The sequence below is a fragment of the Vombatus ursinus genome, unplaced genomic scaffold, assembly GCF_900497805.2.
Source record: "Vombatus ursinus unplaced genomic scaffold, bare-nosed wombat genome assembly UNPS02014171.1, whole genome shotgun sequence".
In the NCBI taxonomy this organism is placed as follows: Eukaryota; Metazoa; Chordata; class Mammalia; order Diprotodontia; family Vombatidae; genus Vombatus; species Vombatus ursinus.
In genome coordinates this window covers 1,228,173-1,254,246 of record NW_020953949.1, presented here as the reverse complement: position 1 = coordinate 1,254,246, position 26,074 = coordinate 1,228,173, and the positions used below count along the sequence as shown (strand labels likewise).

Here is a 26,074-nt window from a genome sequence, read left to right as displayed (position 1 = left end):
TCAAAATGTGCTATTATTAGAGGCCTTTCATTCTAATAGGGTTGACATTCTAAACAGTGTAGACCCTGCTGCATTGATTATCTAATGTTAAGGCATTTTTTAAAAACAATGGAATGGTTTGATTGTATAAAGTCATCCCAATTGGGGGTAGTTTATCCCTACTATAACAAAAAGGAACAAGAGAAAAATAAAGTTTTCTTCTTGTCTAAAAATGTATATACATATGGATTTTTAACTACACTGCCAGAGTTATTGCTGCAAAATGGAGTCTATGAAATATAAAGAAAGTATAGCTGAGGAAACAAAAAGTCAGCAGAAGAAAATAGTGCAACATAAATAGTACAATATAAACAAATGGGGAAATGTGCATTTTAGCAGGTTGAAAGGAACTGCCTCCATTAATGTCCTCTTCCATTACCTCATCATGACAAGGAGGTGACCCTAGGTTTTCACAAGCTATGCCAGCAGAATACCAGATCTGGAAGGTCCTTCCAAAATGGTTTTCAAAGGACCAGTCTATGTAAGTTGGCTCTCAGGTCAGAGATTTTTTTGGGGGCGGGGAGGGGAATCCAGTTCCATATGGATATTGTTTACAAGGGCACATGGAGTGATTGTGATCTGTATTTGTGAAGGTAATAACTACATCAATGAGAACACAAGATTGTCTGAAGTCAGAAAGGATTTGCTAAAATACATATAACTTTACGCTTGTTTTTGAAAACACATAACCAAAATTTCAGCCCCTGTACTTATACCTGTACTAAAAAAACTAAATATATTCAAAAGAGGTAACCCAACCAACCATGAGAATTAAAATATCGTGATAGTGGTTTTTTAATGAATTAAAAATTGCAGTTCCTTTCAGCTTACTTTGACAGAAGATGATCTCATTTGTGACAGAAACTCAGCTATCCAAGTGATGGGTAAGCACACAAAGAGAAAAAGCAGAACATCCTGAGTAATACAGACAACATAAGCGTCTCCGGAAGACGTGCAGTCAGTGAAGACAGAGAGGGGGAGGAAGCAAAAGTGAAATTCATGGAGGGTGGTCACCTCCTCATCTCCACCTACCATCGGTTTTAGCTCTCTGGAATCGGCAGCCCCTCCCTTACCAGCCTCTTTCATGGATTTTCTACTGTTCTCCACAAATTCCTGCAAAATAAGAGGCAACATATTTTATAATCTCATTTACTTTTAGTAAGTAAGTGGATTAAGTATAAAGGACATTTAAACCCATAATTCCAATATGCCAGCTTTCCCAGTGCTTCAAAGAAAGGGCATAAAAAGGTACCCATAAACAACCCTTAGTAACACACAAAAAAACTGCAAAATTTGCCCAACTAGATTGCAATATGATGATGATCTGTGCTCAAACCTGTTAAACTGAATATTTAATTATGGCTCAAGAATCAGTGGATAATAAACAGAGAAAGCAAACTATAGACCAAGATCTCTAATGAATGTTGATGCAAAATTTTTAAATAAAATATTAGCAAAGAGATTACAGCAACATATCACAAAGATCATACACTATGACAAGGTGGGATTTATGCCAGGAATTCAGAGCTGGTTCAATATTAGGAAAACTATCAGCATAACTGACCCATATCAATAACAAAAACAACAAAGTTCATACGATTATCTCAATATATGTAGAAAAAGCTTTTGACTAAATACAACACTCATTCCTATTAAAAACACTAGAAAGCATAGGAATAAATGGAGCTTTCCTTAAAATGAGAAGCAGTATCTATCTAAAACCATCAACAAACATTATCTGTAATGGGGATAAGATAGAAACTTTCCCAATAAGATCAGAGTTGAAGCAAGGATACCCATTATCACCACTATTATTCAATACTGTACTAGAAATGCTATAAGAGAAGAAAAAGAAATTGAAGGAATTAGAATAGGCAATGAGGAAACAAAACTCTCACTCTTTGCAGATGATATGATGGTATTCTTAGAGAATCCTAGAGAATCAACTAAAAAAACCACTTGAAATAATTAACAACTTTAGCAGAGTTGCAGGACATACAATAAATCCAGATAAATCATCAACATTTCTATATACTACTAACAAAATCCAGCAGCAAGAGACAAAAAGACAAATTCCATTTAAAATAACTGTAGGCAACATAGAATATTTGGGAGTCTATCTATCAAGACAAACCCAGGAACTATATGAACACAACTACAAAACACTTTTCACACAAATAAAATCAGATCTAAACAACTGGAAAAATATTAACTGCTCATGAATAGGCTGAGCCAATGTAATGAAAATGACAATTCTACCTAAATTAATTTACTTATCCAGTACCACACCAATCAAACTACCAAGAAATTATTTTATGGAGCTAGAATAACAAAATTTTATAGAGCCAGAATAACAAAATTCATCTGGAATAATAAAAGGTCAAGTATACCAAGGGAATTAATGAAAAAAAAATGTGAAGGAAGGTAGCTTAGCTGTACCAGATATCAAACTGTATTACAAAGGGGTAATCAAGAAAACACTCTGGTACTGGCTATGAAATAGAGTGGTGTGTCAGTGGAAAAGATTAGGTAGTACACAATACACACTAGTAAATGACCATAGTAATCTAGTGTTTGATAAACACAAAGATCCATGCTTTTGGGACAATAATTCACTATTTGACAAAAACTGCTGGGAAAGCTGGAAAACAGTTTGGCAAAAACTAGGTATAGACCAACATCTCACATTGTATAGCAATATAAGGTCAAAATTGGCACATGGTTAACGTAAAGGAAGATACCATAAAAAATTAGGGAAGCATGGAATAGTATACCTGTGAGATCTATTGATAAGGGAACATTATGACCAAACTAGAGATAAAGAGCATTACAGGATGTAAAATGGGTAATTTTGATTACATGAAATTAAAAGGTTTTTGTACAAACAAAACTCATGCAGCCAAGATTAGAAGGAAAGCTGAAAACTAGGGAAGGAATGGAGGGGGGAAATTTTTATAGCAAATTTCTCTGATAAAGGCCTCATTTCTCAAATACATAGAGAACGGAGTCAAATTTATAAGAATACAAATTGTTCCCTAATTGGGGAATAGTCAAAGTATATGAACAGGCAGTTTTCAGATAAAGAAATCAAAACTATCTATAGTCATATGAAAAAATGCTCTAAATCACTATGGATTAGAGAAATGCAAATAAAAACTACTCTGAGGTACCACTTCATACCTATCAAACTGGTTAATATGACAGAAAAGGAAAATGACAAATGTTGGAGATGATGTGGGAAAACTGGGACACTAATGCACTGTTGGTGGAGTTGTGAACTGATCCACTATTCTGGAAAGTAATTTGGAACTATGCCTAAAGGGCTATAAAACTGTGTATACCCTTAGTGTGATACCACTACTAGGTCTATATCCCAAAGAGATTTTTTTTTAAAAGGAAAAGGATCTGTATGCACAAAAATATTTATAGCAGCTCTTTTTATGGTGGCAAAGAATTGGAAATTGAGGGGATGCCTATCAATGGGGGGATGGTTGAACAAGTTGTGGCATAAGATTGTGATGAAATACTATTGTTCCATAAGAAATGATGAGCAGGATGCTTTCAGAAAAATCTCCAAAGACTTGCATGAACTGATGCCAAGTGAAGTGAGCAGAACCAGCAGAACATTGTATACAGTAACAGTAACATTGTACAATGAATAACTATGAATGACTTGGCTACTCGGCAATACAATAATCCAAGACAATTCTGAAGGACTCACGATGAAAAAATGCCATCCATCTCTACAGAAGGAACTGATGGAGTCTAAATGCAGATCAAAGCATACTTTTTAAAAACTTTTTTTGGTCTGTGTTTTCTTTCGCAACATAACTAATATGAAAATATGTTTTGCATGACTGAACATGTATAACATTAAATTGCTTGCTTTCTCAATGAGAGAGTAAGGGAGGGATAGATGGAGAGAATTTGGAGCTCATAATTTAAAAAAAGAATGTTAAAAATATTTATATATAATTGGAAAAAATCAAATATTAAAAAAAGAATCACTGGATAATAGATATAGAGCTTGAAATGACCCCAAATGCCATCCAGTCCAACCCCTTTGTTTTACAGATGAGGAATGGAGGCCCAGAAAGGTTACCTGACTTGCCAGGGTCAAAAAGGTAAAAAGAAGCAGAGCCAAGTCTTGGATTCCCAAGTCAAATATTCTCTTCACTACACTGCCTTCCCAAGAAAATAATGTCTTGCTCAGAAGTAAATACCTAATTTATGTCAAAAAAGACTATTACTTTTCTTTAATTTTTTTCATATAAAATGTTATATAAAGAATAGCAAAAGAAATTTTATTGAATGAACTTTCCTCCCAAAAAAATCTCATAGGTTACAGGAAAAGGAAGAATAGAGTAAACATTTTATAACAGCTTTACTAAGCTGGTCAAAAATAAATGATAACAAATAATTATCTCATTCTCTTCTTGACATTACGCTGCAATTAATGAAAATGGTAGATGTTAGTATCATGGGTCTGAAGTAGTGATAAAGAAAATGTAATATAGGGAAACACTTCTAATCCAGAGCTCAAGGAATGTATTCTACGGAACACTATTGTATTAAGTATTCTAATTGGTTCTACAGAACTCGTAAAGAGGAGGAAAAGTAATTTGATTAGATTTTTTGTCAATAGGAAAAAAAAATCTTTTGCTTTTTAAAAGGGCCTAATTACAAATGAGATAAAACTACCAAGTCTTGATCTGACAAATATCATTACCCATGATAATCTGTGTTTATCAAAAAGGTTTCCAAGCCTCAGTTAATGGTTCAATTGCTTCAAGTGACTAAATTTCAGTATAATCAAAGAATCCAGGCAGTATTACTTGTAACATAACATATCTATTAAGAAATTTGCTTTGATGCTTCCAGATTTATTATTTAATACTCATCATTCAATCTTCTATAGAACGTATCATATCAAGACCATTTTACAGCTCAAGAGCAAAGCTTTGTGTAAGAATCCTTACTGATGTTCTATTATTTCAGGTATTAAGAAAATCTACTAAGACTACCAAACGACTAACAGCTTAGATATAATTTATTATGTGTTATTATTTAGGTTCTGTTTTACGGAAGAAAGTAATAATCTTCTCATAGCAAGTCATGAAACAAATCCACTTGTCCTTAAGTTCTGGCATATATAGTACCATTACCTTCTTTTAAGAACAGAAGGAATATGTGAAGGAAAACAATGATGGAGAATAGAACCTGGAAAACTTGCCTTTTTTTTTTTCGTCCAAAACCCATTTCAGGAAAAGATAGTGAAGAACAATGATAGTCTCTGTCCTCTTTCTGGTCACAAGAGAGATCTGAACGTACAATTTGGACACTTCCATTCCAGCTGGACAGACTATACTGAGTAAGGAATGATCTTAAACCTAAGCTTAAGAGGGGCAGTACTGTTTCAGCTCAGTTATTCATTTGGACTGACCAAGTGGTCATTTCACTAGCTCCAGTTCCCTTCCCCAATTTGTATAAGATCAACCTTATCCATACAATGTTACACAGGTAAAATCCAAAAACTATTTAGTTAAAACAACCATGTTTCAGGGCCGCCATTCCTGAATATAGGCAATAACTCTAAAATGAGATCTCTTTGAAAGGAAAAAAAATATAGACATACATTGAATCGAGGCAGCAATTAGGTTTTATACAAGCCAGGTTTAGGCAAAAAGTATAGTCTATATTTATATCAATACAGGATTTTATTTGGAATGGTAAGGAAGGGATATGGAACTAGAAATTAGCAAAGTATTTTTATCTTCAAAGAAGTATAAAGCATTCAACATATTTACCATCAGCACTTTATCCATATAGAATTCTCTGCCAGGACTTCCATCATTGTACTTGGTATCGATGGCAAAGCATAAGAATAATACGTCCACAACCATTTCATAAATGGACAGGAAGCAGTGAGCGACCAGGAAAGCAAAGAGGCAAACAATAACCAATGGCAGTAACCATACTGTGTAATCCTGCTGGTAGTTTAGCAGCATAATCCCCGCTAACGCTGTGCAGCAGACTATCAGGATCTAAAGTCAAAAGAACAAAGACTGTATTTAATATTGCATGGCAAGCCGTTTCATTTTTTTTTCTTTGTGCTTATTACTCCAGCAATCATTTGTAGCCACTGCTCATCAGAATGCCATTTCACCTCAAACCAGGAAGCAGTATCTATCACATTTTGCTTCTTCCCTTACAGACACTGTGCAATTCTCCTAACAAGAAGACACAAACACAGCTTTCATAATATAAAATGTTGATTTGAGACCTGGAAAAAAGAAGTCTTAATGAATTTTATTAACCCTGAAAGTAGCTAAGTATGATAAAATGTCACCAATCAAACCAAATGTGAAATTGTAATAACTTAGTCTGGGTCAGGCTGTGAAAATGCCTGTGTTATACATGAAAAAAGTTTGCTAAGAAAATTCATAGTAAAATTTTAGATTTTTCACAGGCAAAAATAAGTGTGTGGGTCATAGTATTTAATCTATAAATGAGTCATATATTTGGGGTTGACTTGGGTTTTGGTTTTTTTTTTTTTGGTGAGGCAATTAGGGTTAAGTAACTTGCCCAGGGTCACACAGCCAGTGAGTGTCACGTGTCTGAGTCTGTATTTGAACTCAGATCCTCCTGACTCCAAGGCTGGAGCTCTATCCACTGCGGCACCTACCTGCCTCCAGTCATATATTTGTTAAAGCAGCCCTGGCAGACTTAGTAGGTAATTTTTGTTTAGCCCTTGAGATTGCCTAATTTTTTTTTTAAAATTACATTACTCTAAAATGATGACTTTTATTAACTCATTAACTGCCAATTCAAAAACCCACCATGGTACCTGCCACCTAAAGGAATAACTCCAAATTTCTTAGATTGACATTTAAACTCCCAAATCTCGGCCTCCAAAAACTGGCCACAACCTACTTTTAAACCTTCTCTTATAACATAAACCTTCTGCTTTAGCTCAACTGGTCTAGTTACTTTCCCCCTGAAACACTTTGCATATTCTTTCCTTTTTACCTTTGTTCACTACATTGTTCCTGCTTGAAACGTATTCCTCACTCCTTTTTTCCTATCCCAAATCTATCAACTGTTCAAAGCACAAATCAAGTCCTACCTCTAGGCCTTCCTGACCACTCTAGGCCACAACCATCTCTTCTTTAGTACTATATAAACTTATGTGCATCCCAATTTAGCACTGAAATACTATCTTAAAATCAATTATTTAACTTTTCATGTGTATATCTTAATTCCACAGGTGACTATTTGCTTTTTTGAGGGTGGAGACTGCTGCATATTACAGTGCCTATACTAGTACAGTAATGAGCACAAACTAGGAGTGGAAATCAATATCAGTAGAGAGTAATGATGGCATCCGTCAAGGCACACATATATGTCCACCCAATCCTCTCTAGTCACAAGACACATGGCAAGTTCTGGGCTATGACGCATGGGCAAGACACAAACAAAAATGCTACTGGTACCAAATAGCAACTGGATCCACTGCGTTAGCTTTGTGTAAGTGTCTAAGGATCTAACTGAGCTAAATGATCCAAAAGGAGGCTTGATTCAATTTTTTTCTTTGCACATAATAGCTAGCATTTCTCTATTTCTGTAAGGCTTACAAAGCATTTTACAACTATCTCATTTTATCCTCATAACCACCCCAGGAGGTAGCTGCTATTACTACCCCATTTTACAAATGAGGAAATTTAGGCAAAAATGCTTACTGTCTTGCCCAGGAACACACAGTTTCTAAGTATTTGAGGCCACATTTGAATTCAAGTCTTCATGACTCCAGGTTTATCTACTGCACCACCTAGCTGCCACTTCTGGGTTATTAGGCACATAATAGTAGAAAAGCACATATTTTTTAAAAGCAAAGTCAATTTTTATTATAATATTCTGAGATATAAATAGGATAAATGCAGAGTTCACCTGGTAGAGCTGACCTAGATAGCTCTCTAATGGCTCTTCCAGCTCTAAAATTCTATGCATTTAACTAATAGCCATTTTGTATCTAACACTGTTCTTTTTAAGCTTTTCACCATTATGCTTATTTCCAATGATTTGAGAAACATCTTTTCAGGGAAAACATTTCATGACATATATCAAACAGTTCCTGGGAACTCCAGAGTGCCCTTTAGTTCACCCCTTCCCTTTACACCATTATCTAATTATGTACTCACCTCATAGTCTATTGATTTATTTATTTGCTGAAGTTTAAAAAAAGTGGACTATAAGCTCAACCCATTATCTCATGATTTAATATTAAACTGACAATAAAAGGGGAAGGCAACTGGCAAACTATAAGCCTTAATACAAAATCTTGGCATACAGGTCACTCTTAACCCCATCTAAATTAGTTCTTTAGGATAATGAATTCTTTAATATGCAAACATATGCCAGGACCTAATCAGGTTAGCAGAAAGCAGGGTTAGCTATAGCTTTTCAAAAATTACATTTTATTTGTAAAATTTTTATTCTAACTCTATAGTTAACGATTTCCTAAGTATCATCCTACTTCCAATCATACGCAACCAACATATATTATACTTCAGTTTCTCTATACCAAATGACTGTTCTTCTCCAAAGTATGTTGTAAAAACATTGTGGAATAATATGGATTCTAACATACTTGAGCACTTCAAAAGGTATGTGATATCACTTACGTTTGTATTCTCATCTCTGATGCAGACCACTCCTAACTCCACGCTTAAGTAGATAGTTTCAGGGACACAGAATGGAACAGAGGATAGAGCACTGGATGTGGAGCCAGAAAGACTGGACTTTAAGTCCTATCTCCATATTTACTAGCTGTAATTAACTTAACCCCGGCAAGCCTCAATTTCCTCACTTGTAAATATGGGGATGATGATGCCTGTAGTATCTACTTTGCAAGGTTAGTGTGACAATCAAAAGTAAATAGCTTTAAAAACCTTAAAGTGCTACATAAATGTCAGTTATTTCATGAGCTGTTATGGTCAATTATTTAATCATCTCATGATCAATTTTCTCATGATAAGGATTCAACTAAAGGCTGAATTATGTTCCCCATATATAAAGTGAAACAAGGTATAAAACAAAAGTATGGCAGATTTTAGTCCTGTCTTCCAACAGTGACATTATACAAAGTCTACCCTGTGTGTATCCAGATAACTTTGAATTATGAGAGAAAACATGCAGAAATCATTCCTCACAATTCAGGCATGCACACATGTTTATGAGAGAAAACATGCAGAAATCATTCCTCACAATTCAGGCATGCACACATGTTTATGAGAGAAAACATGCAGAAATCATTCCTTACAATTCAGGCATGCACACATGTTTAAAAGATGTAAGCTCCTTATAATGTACACTGGTCCTACCTTGCCGAGGAATAACATAAAATCTCCCACTGTGTTGATGGTAGCTACTCTCAAAGCATTCTCCACTAGAATTACAAAGGCATCCTTTGCTGAGGTGCAGAAGTTGGTACTGTTGATAGCTGTGGCTGTGTATGCATTCTGAACAAAAGCAAAAACAATATTTTCATCAACAATTTTTTCTCTTCGTGTTTAGGAAAATTATGCCTTTAAAATTTATTCACAATTACACAATACAAAAAGTTGAAATAAAAATAAACAAAAGGAAATAGGTAATTTTAAAAGATATATAGCAATATCTCATTTATCTGACATTATTATGGGTATTTTCTCATTCTCATTTTCTCATTAAGCTGATGCTTAACCCACAAGAATGAAAAAATTTAAATATTTTAACTATTTTTGCTGACAAACTTTATATTTTCACAGATAATTTTTTTTTTAGGCAATTGGGGTTAAGTGACTTGCCCAGGGTCACACAGCTAGTGTCAAGTATTTGGTCTGAGGCCGGATTTGAATTCAGGTCCTCCTGACTTCAGGGCTGGTGCTCTATCCACTGCGCCATCTAGCTGTCCCTTCCACAAATAATTCTTTTAGGAGAATCCCAAGATAATATTTCAGAAGACATTTTCCTACAACATTAAGGAGAACATGAGAAAAAAGGATATAGTTTAGCCACAAGGCCTGCTATAGTAGCTGTAAAGTTTACTAAAATAAATGGAGGAAGATTTGAAGCATGAGATAATGAAGTTAGAGCTCTTAAGAAAAACTCAGAATAAACAGCATAATAGAAAAGCTGAAAAACGTTATCCAAATAGAGCATTTCATGAAAAGTAGAATGAAGCAAACCATACTCAAAAACTCAATGATACAAGAAATACTATTAACAGTCAAAAGACCAAAAATATAGAACATGTGAGGTATCAGCTATCAGAAACAACTGACTTGGAAAACAGGATGAGAAAAAGAATGTAAGACTCATTGGATTCCCGAAAAACCTGGTTACCAACAAATATTCAACTATAATAATTTTTTTTCAAAAAAGTACCATAGCCATTAGAACCAGAAGACAAATGAAAATAGTATCCACAGATTGTCAGTTGGGCTTGTTATCAACAATAACTTACCCGGAAAAGCTGGGAATAATTTTACAGGGAAAGAACTAGATTTTTAATGGAATAGTGGACTTTAAAGCATTTCTAATGAGAAAATCATAGGAAGAAAACAAGCATTTATTATGTGCTTGCTAGGTATAAGTCACTCTACTAAGCTCTTTAGAAATATCTCATTTAATCTTCATAACAATCCTGGGAATTAGGTGCTATCATAATCTCCATTTTATAGTTGAGGAAATATAGGCAAAGGATAAGTGACTTGCCCAGGGTCACAAAGCTAATAAGTATCTGAGGGTGGGTTTGAACTTAAGTTTTCCTGATTCTAGGCCCTAGTTACCTAGTGGCTGAGTAAGAACTTTTAAATACAAAAATAAGAATTAAGAAAAAGATAAATTTATTTGAGCAATTGGAAGGAGTTATTGATAATGTAGTGCTAACATTTTAACAGTGTAAGAAACAAGTGTTACTTCAGGAACTCAATGTCTTCAAGGGTTACTAAGAGAGTTAAATAAGAAAAGTAGAGGGCCTGGGGATAGATTGGTTCTATTCTGAGCATTTTAAGAGTAGAAAAAGAAGGTAGAGTAAAAGGAATACACTAATGTACATAGGAGGAAGAAGGGGGTAAAACTTGCTATTTCTTATAATTGAGGTGGGTGAAAAGAAGAGTACATAAATATTATCTGAAAGAGACCCTAAAGGGAACATTGAAAACACACACACACACACACACACACACACACACACACACAAGAAATTTGTCAAACTTAATAGAGAAACAAGTATAAATAGCCACAAAGAAAACAAACTTCCTAATCCTGAAGGGTGATTAAGAGGAAAAAAAGAAAATAACTAGAAGCTAAATTGTGTCCATCAACTGAGAAATAGCTAAACAAATTGTGATATATGAAATGTATTGGGATATTACTGTTCTGTAAGAAGTGAGGAAACAATCTCTGAGAATCTTGGGCAATACAAACTGATGCAGCATGAAGTAAGCGGAACTAGAAGAGCAATATATACAAGAAAAATTACATTGTAAATCAACTTTGAAAGACTTTGGAATTCTGATCAATGCAATGACCAGTCATATCCCTGGAGAACATATGATGAAACATGCCACCCATATCCTGAAAGGGAAGTGATGGGCTCACTGTGAAGAAAGAGTTATTTTTTGGCAGAGTTTTCACAAATGGCCTCAATTATGAATGAATTAAACAATGACACAATGAAACATGACAAGGTTCTCAGATGAAAAGGTGTGGGAGATTTGATGATGACTGAAAAAATCTGGAAAAGCCACCAGGGCGGTCAACAATGTCAGATTCAGCAAAGAGATCAAGAAGGATGATTAAAAAAAGATACAGGTATTATTTCCATACTATCTGTATTTAATAGTTTAGTTCATGGAAATTAATTACGATGTAATAGGACTTCTCTTCTACCCTCCTAATCTCAATAACCCTCTCTTTAAAATTTATATATCATCTATCAAAAGAATTCTTTCAATCTTTGGCTTTACTTGGTTCCTAGGAGTGAAAACAAGGTAAATTATAGATGTAAGACCTACTGGAACAAAAATAAACTTTAAGTTAACTATAATTTTTGGTTACCCAAAACTTAGAATAACCTAACACATAAGATAAAGCATACAGTCTTAATAGGGAATAACTGCAAATTCAGATAGAAAGCTCTTTCTTTGAATTTTTTGCTGACATGGTTCAACAGATTAGGTAATAAAGTTCTTTGATGAGAATAAATGTGTCCCTCTTATTCATTTTTATTCCATGTAGCCTGTGGCCCAGCAGAAGGCCCTCAAAACACTGAATTTACCTCTCTCCTTCTACAGAAAAAGTATGAACTAAAAAACTTAGGATGTATCTCAACTTATGCTGTTCTTTTCATGTCTGGGAGGTGATGCTCTTTCTTATAACAGAAGAGGTGGCTGGTGGAAAAGAGTTCTGAGCCAAGGTCATGAAGTTGAAAAGCTTCATTGGTTCTCTGGAGACATCTTGCTCCTTGAAGGCATCAATGATTCCATATTGTCATTATATCCTCAATACAACCAAAGTACCTGGCACACAGCAGGCACGTAATAAATGTTTACTGAATGACCAACAGGTTCATGTTTCTTTGAAATGGTGTGAATTTAAACATTATCAGTGTTGGCCAGAGTCCTAGGCAGGGATGAGACCTAGAATTTCCCAGATGAGAAAATTCTACCAATTTGTGCCAGCACCTTCTCTGCAACTTAAGAGTTCTAGAAAGGTGCCTAGAACATTGAGAGAGTAAGGCACTAGTCCAGGGTGACATAGCCAGTAGGTGCCAGAGGCAGGACTTTTGAAGCCAGATGCTTCCTCACTCTGAGGCCAAGCCCCCAGCCACTGCAACTGTGGTATTAAACTCAAGAGAAATGGGGCCACCACACTGTACATAAAGATCCCGGTGGACTGCATATTTGAAAACTACATATTAACATATCTCTGTATTTTATTTATTTTGTTAAATACTTCCCAATTAAATTTTAATCTAGTTTGGCTGCTTTTGGGAGTTTTTGGCCCATGTTTTTGAAACCTCTGCACCACTGCTGCCTCTAGCCACATGCAAGTGCAAAACCTACATTTGAAAAGCAAACATCAATGATTTTTGGAGACCAGTACTACTGCTTCCTTCTCTTACTAAAAATAATGAGTCTCCTTTATAAATAAAGGAGTTTATAATTTATCCATTTTTAACTTTCTCCAATAAGGAGTTCAAATGTATGAAAAAATAAAGGTATTTTTAGAGAGTGATCAATAAGAGGCAAAGGAAAGAGACTGAAGAGAGAAAAAAGTTTATTTATCTGAGCATCTACTATGGATGAATCCATATGACTATGGCTTAGACCTTCTGAGAAATTTGGCAAATACCAGAGTATCAAGAGAAGCTTCCCTCCAGAGAAAAGAAATAAAGATTTATATAGTGCCTACTATATGTGACAGGCACTGTGCTAAGCACTTTTAATAAATACCTCATTTGATGCTCAGAACAACCTTGTGAGGTAGGCAATGTTATTCCCATTTACAACTGAGGAAACGGAGGCAAACAAAGATTAAGTGACTTGCTCAGGGTCACACAGCTAGTAAGTGGCTGATGCCACATTTAAACTCAGGATGTCTTGCCTCAAGGCTCAGCACTCTATTACTGCACCACCAGCTGCCTCTCTCTACAGTTCTCCTATCCTTCAACTTCATATTTCTGTTTCCAGGAAAGTCTGTGATTATCATCATTATTTATCATCGTCTTAAACATTTCAGGCAGACAAGCTTCTACATTCTGCTCTAAAAGACTCTAGGGAGAAGACTGTGGGACCCCCAAAGTTCTGTCAATGAGTGCTCATATTTTAGTTAAGTCCCTCTTGTTTCAGTTTGAACCCTTTCCCTCTTGTTTGCAGTAAGTAATAGAGATGAAGCTCTTCGTCTGTCCTCATTTGAACTTTTTTTATGATTCTATATAATTACTGCATTAGGCCATTCTTTGGGTTATATAATACTCTTTCATCTAGTCTTCTTTCACACACACAACTTCCCAACTAAAACTTTTCTTTGCACCCCCCTGATGTTTCAGCTGTGAGAGAGGCATCACAGTGTGCTGGAAAGAACAGAGGACTAAGAGTTCATGTTACAGTGCTGCTATGTATTACCTACACGCTCTTCAAAGAGTAACTTCACTCCTTAGGATCTCACTTTCCTCCTCTCTAACAGCAGGCAGTTGGTTTCTTCCGGCTCTAAATACTATAACCTTATGAACTCCAAACTAGATATAGTACTAAACTATAAACCTATACAAAATTTAGGGGAAAGACTATCTTATAGGTCAAATACGCTACATATTCCAAAGCAATTTGTAAATGTCAAGTACCTTACCTTAAAAATATGTTAATTTTTTCCCCTTTGTAGTAAATTTTAAATCCCTGAGATGTTTAGCTTTAGGTACAAAGACATTTGGCTTGCATCACTTTTGTATGATTACTGTCTACAAGGGTGGTATTGTTTCCTTTTCTTTCCTCAATGTACAACCCTGCACTTGTCCATCTTAAACATCATTCTCTTTACTTTTGCCTCATCAAGGTCTTTTTTAATCTCTCTCCTATTCTATGAGGTGTAACTTAGTTACCTCACTTCATTTGGTGTCTCCAGAGAACTTAAGTTTTTTTAGCATATTACTCAAATCACCGATAAAGATTTCTTATAATGTTGGGTAAAGGAATAAAGATAAACTGTAGAGCTGGACACTCTGTTTTTTTTCCCACTTAGCAGAAACATAGATTGTTGGAACTAGAAGGGATTTTAGAGGTCATCTCATCCAATCCCCTCCATTTTACAGATGAGAAAGCTGAGACTGAAAGTAAAAGGATATGCCAAAGGTCACACAACTATCAAGTGACAGATAAGGCAATAAACTTCAAGTCTAGCATTTTTCCTCCGCTTCCTTACTCCTAAGGTTACCATGACCCTTTAAGAATGGCCTTCACATCACTGATGTACCCACACACTCTTATGCTCCACTAGAGCAAATTTTCATTTTCCAGCTTGGTGATGATTTCATACGTATATGTATAGGTATAGATGAACCAAAACTACAAAGAAGAATTATCCTAGTGTGAAAAATTGAGTTGAATCTCTCTTATGAACAGGTTTTTTTTTTTAAAAAGGTAAGCTCTATAGACATAAAGAAAAAAAGTCAAGAAATTTTTTGACATTGTGTAAGTCATTGTGTAAGTTGAAATACTTGTAGTCAGGGAGGACATAAAATAAGAAACCATGTGCTTAATATACTTATTTGGACCTAGTAGGTGCTTCAAAAATTTTTGTTGGATTAGACTGGATTGAGTTGTAGCTCAGTTAGACAGGTCTCTTTCTCTTTAAGGAACTCATGAAAACATTCAATTACAAAATATTTATAAGAGAAAGTGTAACATTGTGGCTTTGGAGTCAAATGACCTGGGTGTGAATCCCTGTTATGACACTTAAAACTGTGTGATTGGGCAAGTCACTTAAAATCTGTGAGCTTCAGTTTCCAAATCTATAAAATGTACAGAACAATAACTGTAATATCTATCTCAAAGAACTAGCTTTTTATTAAGCATTATATGAACATAATTATTATTCATTTGAGAAACATTTGCTAAACATCTACAATTTCAGTGGATGATAATTCTATATTTATGTAGGAAAAGATAAAACAAATATTCTTGTCTACAGGTCAGACTGAATCACCCTAAGTAGCCATGAACATTCACTGCTACCAACACAAGAAGGTGATGTTTCAAGCAAGTGAAAAAAAGAATGCTATTTCAAGTGAAGGGGGAAAAAAGGAAGTAAGAGGTTGGGGGGGTTGTGCATTATTTTTGTTGAAGGGGAAGAAAGGAAAAACAATGGTTTATGAATAGTCCTTGTGAATTGGTCCTTTTAGGCAAATCTCTAAAAGGCAACGGAATAGTTTCGGGATCTTCTGGAAAAAAAAATCAATAGCACCCTAACTCATTTTCTATTCCATAATTCAAACACTGCAGATTAGGAGGGAAACAAAAAGGAATGTGTGAAGTAGTTCATATGAAATGGTGTTAGTAGTTTTGAATGGCTTACAGTAAAAGTAGGCTTTTACTATGTAATTCTGTAATTTTTTAAAACAAATCTTAATGGTAGAGAAAATGGAAGTTGAATAGCATTCTGACAATATTTCATTCAAGATAGGGAGAAAAAAGAAAGAGAGATTTTAGAATGAAAAGAGGAAATACAGTGAAGAGATGAGACTACTGAAAATAGAAGGCAGGAGAGAGTATTCCAGTTTGTCTGCTCAAAAATGAGAAATCAAAATTAAAGTTCTTCAAAGAATGAGGATGCCAGTTCTCAAACACCATTTGCCATTTCCACCCACTTCAAAAACTACAGAAACAATTTACCCTTTGATTTTTTTTTCTAAGACAAGACTCACAGAGCTCAAGATGGGGAAAATGTACAGATACAGAAAGTCAGTATAAAAAGGAATGGAGTTTAATTTTTGAACAGTAGTATATGATTGCATAGAAGTAATAAGAATAGTCAAACTTTTTTTTTGTAAAGTGGTGATCTCAAACAACATTAAAAACGATGGTTAGCTTTAAAAAAATTACTTATATAATTAGAAGAAATATGACTAGAAGGAATAGAGTCGTGGAAAACCAAGAGCTATTGGGTTCATGGAGCAGTTAAATATGTGGAATTAGGAACAATGAAGAGAGTTGCATTAAATGAATATTCTTCTCAAATCCTTAGGTAAACATATTATAATTCAAACAAACAGGAGAAAATCTTATCATGAAGATAGCCATTGTCATAGCTGATAAAGTGTGACACCACAAAAGCAGAGAACAAAAATTCAAGTTTTCTTTTCTTTTTTCTTGGTTGGGGAGGAATATTCCTAAACTTAAAACAGAGATTGTTTTTTTCTGGAAGATAGTATTTTGGCTAAATTCTAAAACATTTAAAAAGTACACCTCAAAAACAAATTTTATTTTCTACAAATCATTTCAAACAAATATAACAAGGCTTGAGAGTTGTAGGTGACAAATTATTAAGCAGTACTTGATTATTGGACATATTTGTTTTAATTATGAGGACATGATTACATTCATTTCTAAATGACTTTCCTGAAAGTTGAACCCTAATAATTTTTCATTCATGCATTATAAATGGAGAATAATGCAATAATAAACTTCAGGAGGAACAAAATATACATTAACTTTAGCTTAAGGATTTGACTGAAATATATAGGCTTGTTAACAAATATAATGCAATAAGGGGGAAAAAAACCCTTTCAACGAATTAAAACTAATTCTTGGAGGAGGAAAAATGATCTCTTTTCAGTGAAAATTGATATGTATACATAGTGTTACCTGATTTAAATAATTTAGGCACTTTTCAAGACACCAGAGGCAACAGATGCAAGATTTCAGCATACATCGAGCACAGGCATTTTCCTGAAAAGGAGAAAAAAGCAACTACAATGTAAAAACTGAAGAACCAAATTCCATCACAAGGAATTTTAAGGGAAAAAATATGCAGACTCCACTTTATGTTTTATCTTTACTATTACATCCATTTCAATTCCCTATTTTAGCTCCCTACCTCCGCCAAATTAACCTTCTACTATGACCTGCCTTGTGTCCCCTTCCCCCCAAACAGGTGAAAACATCTAATATAGTAACTGCATCTGACAATGTATATGATATTCTGTCCTAGTAGTCCTTCACCTGTCTGCTATGATGGGAAGTTATGCTCTATTGTTTGTTCTGCAGATTTTCAATGGTCTTTCAAGTATTCATAAGTTCAACTTCCTTTTAGTAATCTTTCCATGTATATTGTTGAAGTCATTGTGCATACTGTTCTCTTGATTCTGCATATTTTAGATGCATCAGATCATACAATTTTTTATATTTTTTTTGAATTTATCATATCTATAATTTTTTGAATTTTGAATTTTTATTTTTTCAATTACATATTAAAAACAATTGTTAACCTTCATTTTTTATAATTGTCACTTCCAAATTCTCTCCTTACTCCCTTCTGTCCTCTCTTATTGAGAAGGTAAGCAATTTGATATACACTATACAAGTGTAGTCATGGAAAACATATTTCCATATTAGTCATGTTTTATGAAAGAAAACAAAGACAAAAAATCCCAAGGAAAATAAAGTTAAAAAAAAGTATGCTTCAACCTACTTCTTTCTCTGGAGGTAGATAGCATTTTTCACCATAGGTCCCTCAGAACTATCTTGGATCTTTGTATCACTGAATATACCTAAGTCATTATAGTAGATCGTCATACAATACTGCTGTTCTCATGTACAACGTTCTCCTAGTTCTGCTCACTTCACTTTGCATCAGTTCATGTAAGTCTTCCTAGGTTTTTCTGAAAGCATCCTACTCATCATTTTTACAGCACAATAGTACTCCATCACAATGATATACCACAACTTGTTCAACCATCCCCCAACTGATAGACATCCCTTCAAATTCCAATTCTTGGACAATACAAAAAGAGTTGCTATAAATATTTTTGTACAAATAGTCCTTACCCCTTTTTAAAAAGTCCCTTTCTTAGGTTAAAGGGCATGCACAGTTTATAGCCTTTTGGGTATAGTTCCAAATTGCTCTCCATAATGGTTGAATCAGTTCACAACCCCACCAACAGTGCATTGGTGTTCCAATTTTCTCACATCCCTCCCCTCCAACATTTGTCATTTTCCTTTTCTGTCACATTAGCCAATCTGATAGGTGTGTGGTGGTACCTCAGAGTTGTTTTAATTTGTATTTCTCTAATCCATAGTGATTTAGAGCATTTTTTCCATTTAACTATAGATAGCTTTGATTTCTTCATCTGAAAACTGCCTGGTCATATACTTTGACTAATCCCCAACTGGGGAATGATTTGTATTCTTATAAATTTGACTCTATTCTCTATACGTTTGTGAAATGAAGCCTTTATCAGAGATAGTTTTCAGCTTTCCTTCTAATCCTGGCTGTTAGTGTTTTTTTGTACAAAAACTTTTTAATTTCATTTAATCAAAATTATCCATTTTATATCTTGTAATGCTCTTTATCTCTGGTTTGGTCATAAATTGTTCCTTTATCCATAGATCTGACAGGTAAACTATTCCATGCTCCCCTAATTTGCCTATGGTATCACCCTTTACGTCTAAATCATGTACCAATTTTGACCTTATGCTGTTATACAGTGTGAGATGTTGGTCTATACCTAGTTTCTGCCAAACTATTTTCCAGTATTCCTAGTAGTTTTTGTTCCCAAAGTTTGCATCTCTCAGTTTATTAAACACTAGATTACTATTGTCATTTATTAGTGTGTATTATGCACTTAATCTATTCCACTCCATTTCTTAGCTAGTACCAGATTGTTTTGATGATTACCACTTTGAAAAACAGTTTGATAACTGGTAGGGTTAAGCCACCTTCCTTCCATGTCCATCATTTATTAACAGAAAGTATTATTATGAACCCCTGCTGCATGAAGTGACCACACACACACACACACACACACACACACACACACACACACACACATATATATTTCATAGTTTTTCTAGCCATTCTCCAATCAATGGACATCTTTGTTTCTACTTCTTTAATACTATAGTACTGCTATGACTAGTGAACTCTATGTTGGACCTTTGTTTCTGTCTTTGAGTTTCCTGGGATAACTGCTCAACAGAGGAATCACTGGGTCAAATATATGAACAGTTTTACTTATTGTTCTTGTATAATTTAAAGTGCTTTCCAGAATGGCTGGACTTTTTTACAGCTCTATTAACAGTGTGTTTGTATGCCTTTCTTCTCATTGACTCTAACATCTTTTTCAATTTGCGTAGTGGATGGGAGGTACAACCTGAGTTGTTCAAACGTGTACTTCTTTTATTAGTGATTTGGAGTATGTTTTCATGTGGTCATTTAAAGTTTATAATTCTTCAGAACACTGATTATTCATATACAGCTATGGTTATTCATATATGACTATTTAGCTATTGGGGAACAGGCTTTTAAAAATGTATCATTCTTTATTTCTTTACCTTTTAAATCTAATTTTATTGCTATCTTTTGCTTTTATATCACTTCCCCTCTCCCTCTCATGCCTAGTAAGAAAGATTAAAACACAAAGAGAACAAAAGCAGTTTAACAAAATTAACCAGAACATTGATCATGACTGATAGAATACAAAATACTCTATACCTATAATTCTAAGTCTTCAGTAAGGGAAAGGAGGTGCATTTTCTCAACTCTTTTCCTGGGCCAAGTTTTGTTGTTATCATTACAGTGTTCAGTTTCATTTTTGTTGTTCCTCCCATTTGCATTATGGTAGTCACTATGGATATTGTTTTCCTGATTCTGTATATGCATCAGTTCATAAATCTTCTCATGCTTTTCGGAATTCATATTCATTTCTTATGGTATAGTACCTACAATGTTTTCAGCCATTTCCAAATGATAAGCATCTACTTTGTTTCTAGTTCTTTGCTACCACAAAAAGTGTTGCTATTAATATTTTGGTGCACATAGGCTCTTTCTTTATATCTTTGTCTCCTGGGAATATATTACTAGTAGTGGGATCACTGAATCAAAGCATATGGATAATTTAAGCACTTTATTGCATTATTCCAAATTGCTTTTTTTCCCCAAAATGCTTGGACCAGTTCATTGCTCCACCAATAATGTGTTTTTAGTATACTTTTCTTTATAATGTCTTTCTAACACAGATTTCAGTCTTTTGTCAATTCTGCCAAATTGCTGAGTATGAGGTCAAACCGCATAGTTGTTTTGATTTGCATTTCTCTTATCAATAATGATTTAAAACATTCTTTTTTTTTTTTTCTTTGCTTTTTGGTGAGGCAATCAGGGTTAAATGACTTACCCAGGGTCACACAGCTAGTAAGTGTCAAGTGTCTAAGGTCGGATTTGAATTCAGGTCCTCCTGACTCCAAGGCCAGAGCACTATCCAGAACATTCTTTCATATAGATGTTAATAGTCTGCCATTCTCTTCAAGAACTCCTTTGACTATTTACCTGTGGAGTAGCTCTTCATCTATATATTTCTATTAATTCCCTAAAAATCTTGGATAAAAGACCCTTATCAGAGATATTTTATACAAAGATTTCCCCCCAATTGATGCTTTCCCTTCTCATTTTACTTGTACTGATTTTGTTCATGCAAAAGTTTTTCAATTTCATGTGATCATGACTATCTATTTCACCTTCAGTGACAGCCTCTACCTTGTTTAGTTAAGAATTCTTCCCCAAGTGTTCTTAGGTATGAAAAGAAAGGTCCTGTATATGCCAATATTCATTCATGACAGCACATTTTTTTGGGTAGCAAAGAAATAGAAACAAAGTAGATGCTTATCCTTTGGGAATGGCTGGATAAATTGTGTTATGTGAATATAATAGATTATTAGTGGGCTATAAGAAAAAATTAATATGAAGAATTCAGAGAATCATGAGAAGACATATAAAGTGATTCAGAGTAAATAGAACCAGGAGAAAATATACACGATGATTATAATAATGTAAATGGACAGAATTTTCTAAAAATGGAACTGGCAACTAGGGTGAAGGAGAAAGACCTCCTCTTGTAGAAGGGAGCTCTTGAGTTAAGATTTGAAGCAAGCTGGAGATGCTAAGAAACTGAAGGGAAGAGGGAGAGAATTCCAGGAAGGCAGTACAAAGTAATGGGTATGAGAGATGGAGTGTTGTTTGAAAGGAACAGAAAGTAGCCAGTATATGTGGATTGCAGAGCAGGTGGAGGGAAGCCAATACCAAAACCTCCCAGCAAGTCACTAAAACATAGGAATGTTCCAGGTTGTGACAAGCTTTAAATATCAAAGGAGTTTAATTTTTATACTAGAAGTAATAGGGAGACACTTATGAATTGTAGTTTATTGAATCGGTGAGGTAGGAGGGAATAACACAGTCAGATATGTGTTTTAGGAAAATCACTTTAACCACTGTGTGAAGAATGGAGTGGAATGGGGAGAGACTTAAAGCAGGGAGACCAATTAGGGAGCTACGACAACAGTTCATGGGAGAAATTACGAGGGCCTGACCTAGGGTGATGGCTGGGTACAGAGAAGAGTTTGACCTGAGAGATGCTGTGCATACAGAAATGACAAAATTTGACAAATAACTGTATATAAAAAGTGAATGAGAGTGAAGAGGTAAGGATGAAACCATGGTTGCATACCTGCATGGCTGGAAGGACAGTGATGGTACTATTGAGAAGTTCAGAGGGTAAGTGGTATATGGTATGAGATATTGGTCTAAACAATTTCTGCCAAACTGCTTTCCAGCTTTCTGAACAATTCTCATCATATAGGGAGTTCTTCTCTAGGTATTTTTGGCTTACTGAGTCTAACAGTTATTGATTCTTCCTTATTTAGGGGAATAGGATACTTTTCAAAGTCCAGTTTTCTAAAACTCAGTGATGGAATTACATGCTCATACAAAGAAGCTTTGATTTCTTTAGTGTAGATAACTTCTGGCATCAAACTCTCTTTACCAAAGCAGATTATAACTAATGACAATGTAGAAAAATCCTACGAAGTTGCCTAAGGCACATAACGATGTCAGAGTGAGTCGCTGTCACAAGTGAGTTGTCACAAAGTGAGTTGTTCCCAGTCACAAAGCTAAGTGCAGCCAAGATTTGAAACCAGATCTTCCTAACTCTAAGACTGGCATTTTATTCAGAAGTCCATGCTCTCTCAATGAGGTAATTACATCTACTTAAATAAAGATTCAGGTAGACAGCAAGGTGGCACAGTGTCGGGCCTGAAGTCAGGAAGATTCACCTTCCTGCGTTTAGATCTGGCCTCAGACACTTACTAGTTGTATGACCCTGGGCAAGTCACTAAACCGTGTTTACTTCAGTTCCTTTATCTGTAAAATGAGCCGAAGAAGGAAATGGCAAACCACTGCAGCATCTTTGCCAAGAAAACCCTAAATGTGGTCACAAAGAGTCAAACATGACTGAAATGACTGAACAACAACAACAAATTAAAATTCAGAGTTCTACAAGTGTACTCATAGAATGGAGAAGAAATATTTGCTTCTTACCTTTCCTTTAAGCTGGTTATGAATGTACATGAGGATCATTCGTGGGATTTTCACTAAAGTAATAATGAAAGATCCCTTTGCCACAGTACCAAGGTGGTAGCGGATAAGCCGGTTCACTGACCCCAAAATAGGTGTATATGGCAGATTCCTTTTATCCCTATTAAAAAGCACCAAAAATATCACACTGTAAAGAACTTAATCTCAAAGAATAAAAATATTAGATGTTATAATCAAAGCAAGGCATAAAAGGCCCTGAAATAAAATTTTCAAATTCTAGAATTTAGAGAACATTTTTATTCAGCTTACTAACACTACAAAATGACTAGGTAGCAAAATACATTTTAAAAGAATGTCAATGTTGGCAAGGTAATCTCGAAGTTTTATTTATTATAACAACATCAATAACACAATAAGAGATAATTTTATTGAAAGCTTTCATGGAGTTCACTGGTTCCAATATTAAAGACGAATGTTAAATATTGTGCTTTGAAGGCATTGACTAGTCATGATTTACCACTCAGAACATATAAATAAAGACATAAACATCTGTCAAGGCAAATCATCATTATGGGAAGCTATGTAATCTTGGATTTGGTCCTGAGCCCTGATTTGAACAAAATTTTAGCCCTAGTTCTGACCCAACACTTTTATAGAATTTCAGTAATTCACAAATCCTATCTTCAAGAAAGAAAAATCTTAACTTCCTAGTCTTTTAGTTGACTTTTTTCCAAAGCAGAAGGTATATACATATAAAGAAATACCGACTTATGTCTTATGTAGGGCATAGTAAGACGAATTATTTTGTTTAGCATTAAGGAATATTAACAAGCATTTAAGTCACACCCTTGAGAGAGCTGGGTCCCTAGTTATTTTTGATGAACTTTCTGAAATTTCAGACAATTTTAAGTTCTCACCTTGTAAAATAATATGTTACTACAGCTCCTGCCACAGTCATCTGCTGACAGGCTAGAATGAATTCACTTATCCAGATCAGGCCCACCACATGGTACCACCACATGTATTGCAGAGGGCCAGAAACTTCAAATTCCACAAATTCACCCTTTGGAATAGCACTACCTAATTTAAAAAAAAGGTCGAAAAAAAGGAAGGAAATTGAATAGTTAGTATCAACTTAGAAAGTGCAGATGTTTTAAATTAGAAAGAATAATTTCATTTCTAATAAAAACTGGCTTTTTAAAAAGATACTAGAAGTGACATTTCTATTTGATTATGAAGCACACCTTTAAAAAAACATAGAACAGAGTAGAAGGAAGGCAAGACGGGGTAGAGACAAGCAGGGTAGTATTGTTACTACTTGGTTAAATTTAATATATATTGAAAAAAACAACCTGTATGTAATAGACTCATGGTTTTATTACATTGCCCATTTTCTGTCCTTTCTATACATAGAAATCTTCATATTTAATGATGATTTTCTACTTCATGATAAAAAAATTTTTTTCCAAACCTATTCACTTGGGAATAGATATTTTTATGAATTCTTTAGAAATTTTATGTTATTACACACTCAATTGGGTATGGAAATCTATCTTACCCTACAGGAAAATAGGGGAGTAAGGGGACAAGAGAGCAGGGGGATGACAGAGGGGAGGGCAGATTGGGGGAGGGGGTAATCAGAAGCAAACACTTCTGAGGAGAGATAGGGTCAAAAGAGAGAATAGAATAAATGGGGGGGGGGGCGGGATAGGATGAAGGGAAATATACTTAGTTTTTCACAACATGACTACTATGGAAGTGTTTTGCATGACTGCACATGTATAACCTGTATCGAGTTGCTTGCCTTTTCATTGAGGGTGGGTGGGGAGGGAAGAAGGGAGAAAATTTGGAACCCAAAGTTTTAAAAACACGTGTTAAAAAAACTGTTTTCACATGCAACTGGGAAATAAGAAATACAGAAAATGGGGTATAGAAATCTATCCCGCCCTACAGAAAAATAGAAAGGGAAGGGGATGAGAAGGGGGGGAGAGATAGAAGTGAGGGCAGATTAGGGAAAGGGGTATACAGAATGCATGCCATCTTGGGGTGGGGGAGGGATGAGATGGGGAGAAAATTTGAAACTCAAAATCTTGTGGAAGTGAATGCTGAAAACTAAAAATAAATACATTTTTTTAAAAAAGAAATTTTATATGTTAGGGTGTTATATCTGCCCTCTCCTCTACTAGGTTTTTTCTTGATTATATTTATTTTTCTTGTATTGAAATTATTCTACATCTGGTTTTGGCGGGGCTTAGGGGTAAGAGTAGAGGGAGAAATAGAAGGATTTGTACAGAATAAAGAGAAGGAAATTATGACGGTTACCTGGAGATCTTTAGACTTGTGAAGCAGGTCAGAGACAGAAATTTTGAGAAAACTTGAATAATTTATTTTAATTTCATTCATTCTAATAATGAATCCTTTCCCCAGTTTTTATTTTCTAAAGGCACAGCAAACATTAATCCTTTTGTATATGTTATGTTCTATTACTTATATCATTTTTCTGTTACATTGTACCATTAAAAAAATTTGTCCAAGATAAGTTCTATTTTGTAACATATCTCAAAGTCTGAAAGTACAAGTACACCTTGATCATCTTTTTATTCCTTAAAGACTCCCTTAATATTTTCTGTCTATGATTTTTACATTAAACTTTGTTATGATTTTCTCTGGGTCCATGAGAAAGCCCATTTCTTGGACTGGGGTTGCACTAAATTTATAAATTAATTTCATGAATAGAAGGCAGAGATGAAAGAGGTGAATCTCTATGTGTCATGTTCAGAGGGTTTAAAGTCCATCCTTCCCAACAACAGCAACAAAAAAAACCCCAACCTCAAACGGTTCAAACATAGTTGAGCTAGAAAATTCCCCTGCCAAGCAAAGTCAGATATAGGTGCTATGTTTTAAGTCTTTT

At 34.8% G+C, this 26,074-nt stretch overlaps 1 protein-coding gene across 2 annotated transcripts in view; it reads right to left on the bottom strand.

Annotated features, from left to right (window-relative positions):
- The window catches only part of SLC44A1 (solute carrier family 44 member 1), a 201,208-nt gene that overhangs the window by 6,250 nt on the left and 168,884 nt on the right, over positions 1–26,074 (bottom strand). Inside the window, exons 10-15 of one of the 2 annotated variants that reach the window (XM_027859732.1) lie at positions 24,081–24,243; positions 23,167–23,323; positions 17,445–17,528; positions 9,420–9,557; positions 5,847–6,083; positions 1,072–1,152 (exon numbers count right to left, since the gene is read on the bottom strand). In XM_027859732.1, the coding sequence (XP_027715533.1) occupies positions 1,072–1,152; positions 5,847–6,083; positions 9,420–9,557; positions 17,445–17,528; positions 23,167–23,323; positions 24,081–24,243 (860 nt within the window). Of the gene's footprint in view, positions 1–861; positions 1,153–5,846; positions 6,084–9,419; positions 9,558–17,444; positions 17,529–23,166; positions 23,324–24,080; positions 24,244–26,074 lie in introns of those variants that run through there. The other variant, XM_027859730.1, reaches the window with a different exon arrangement.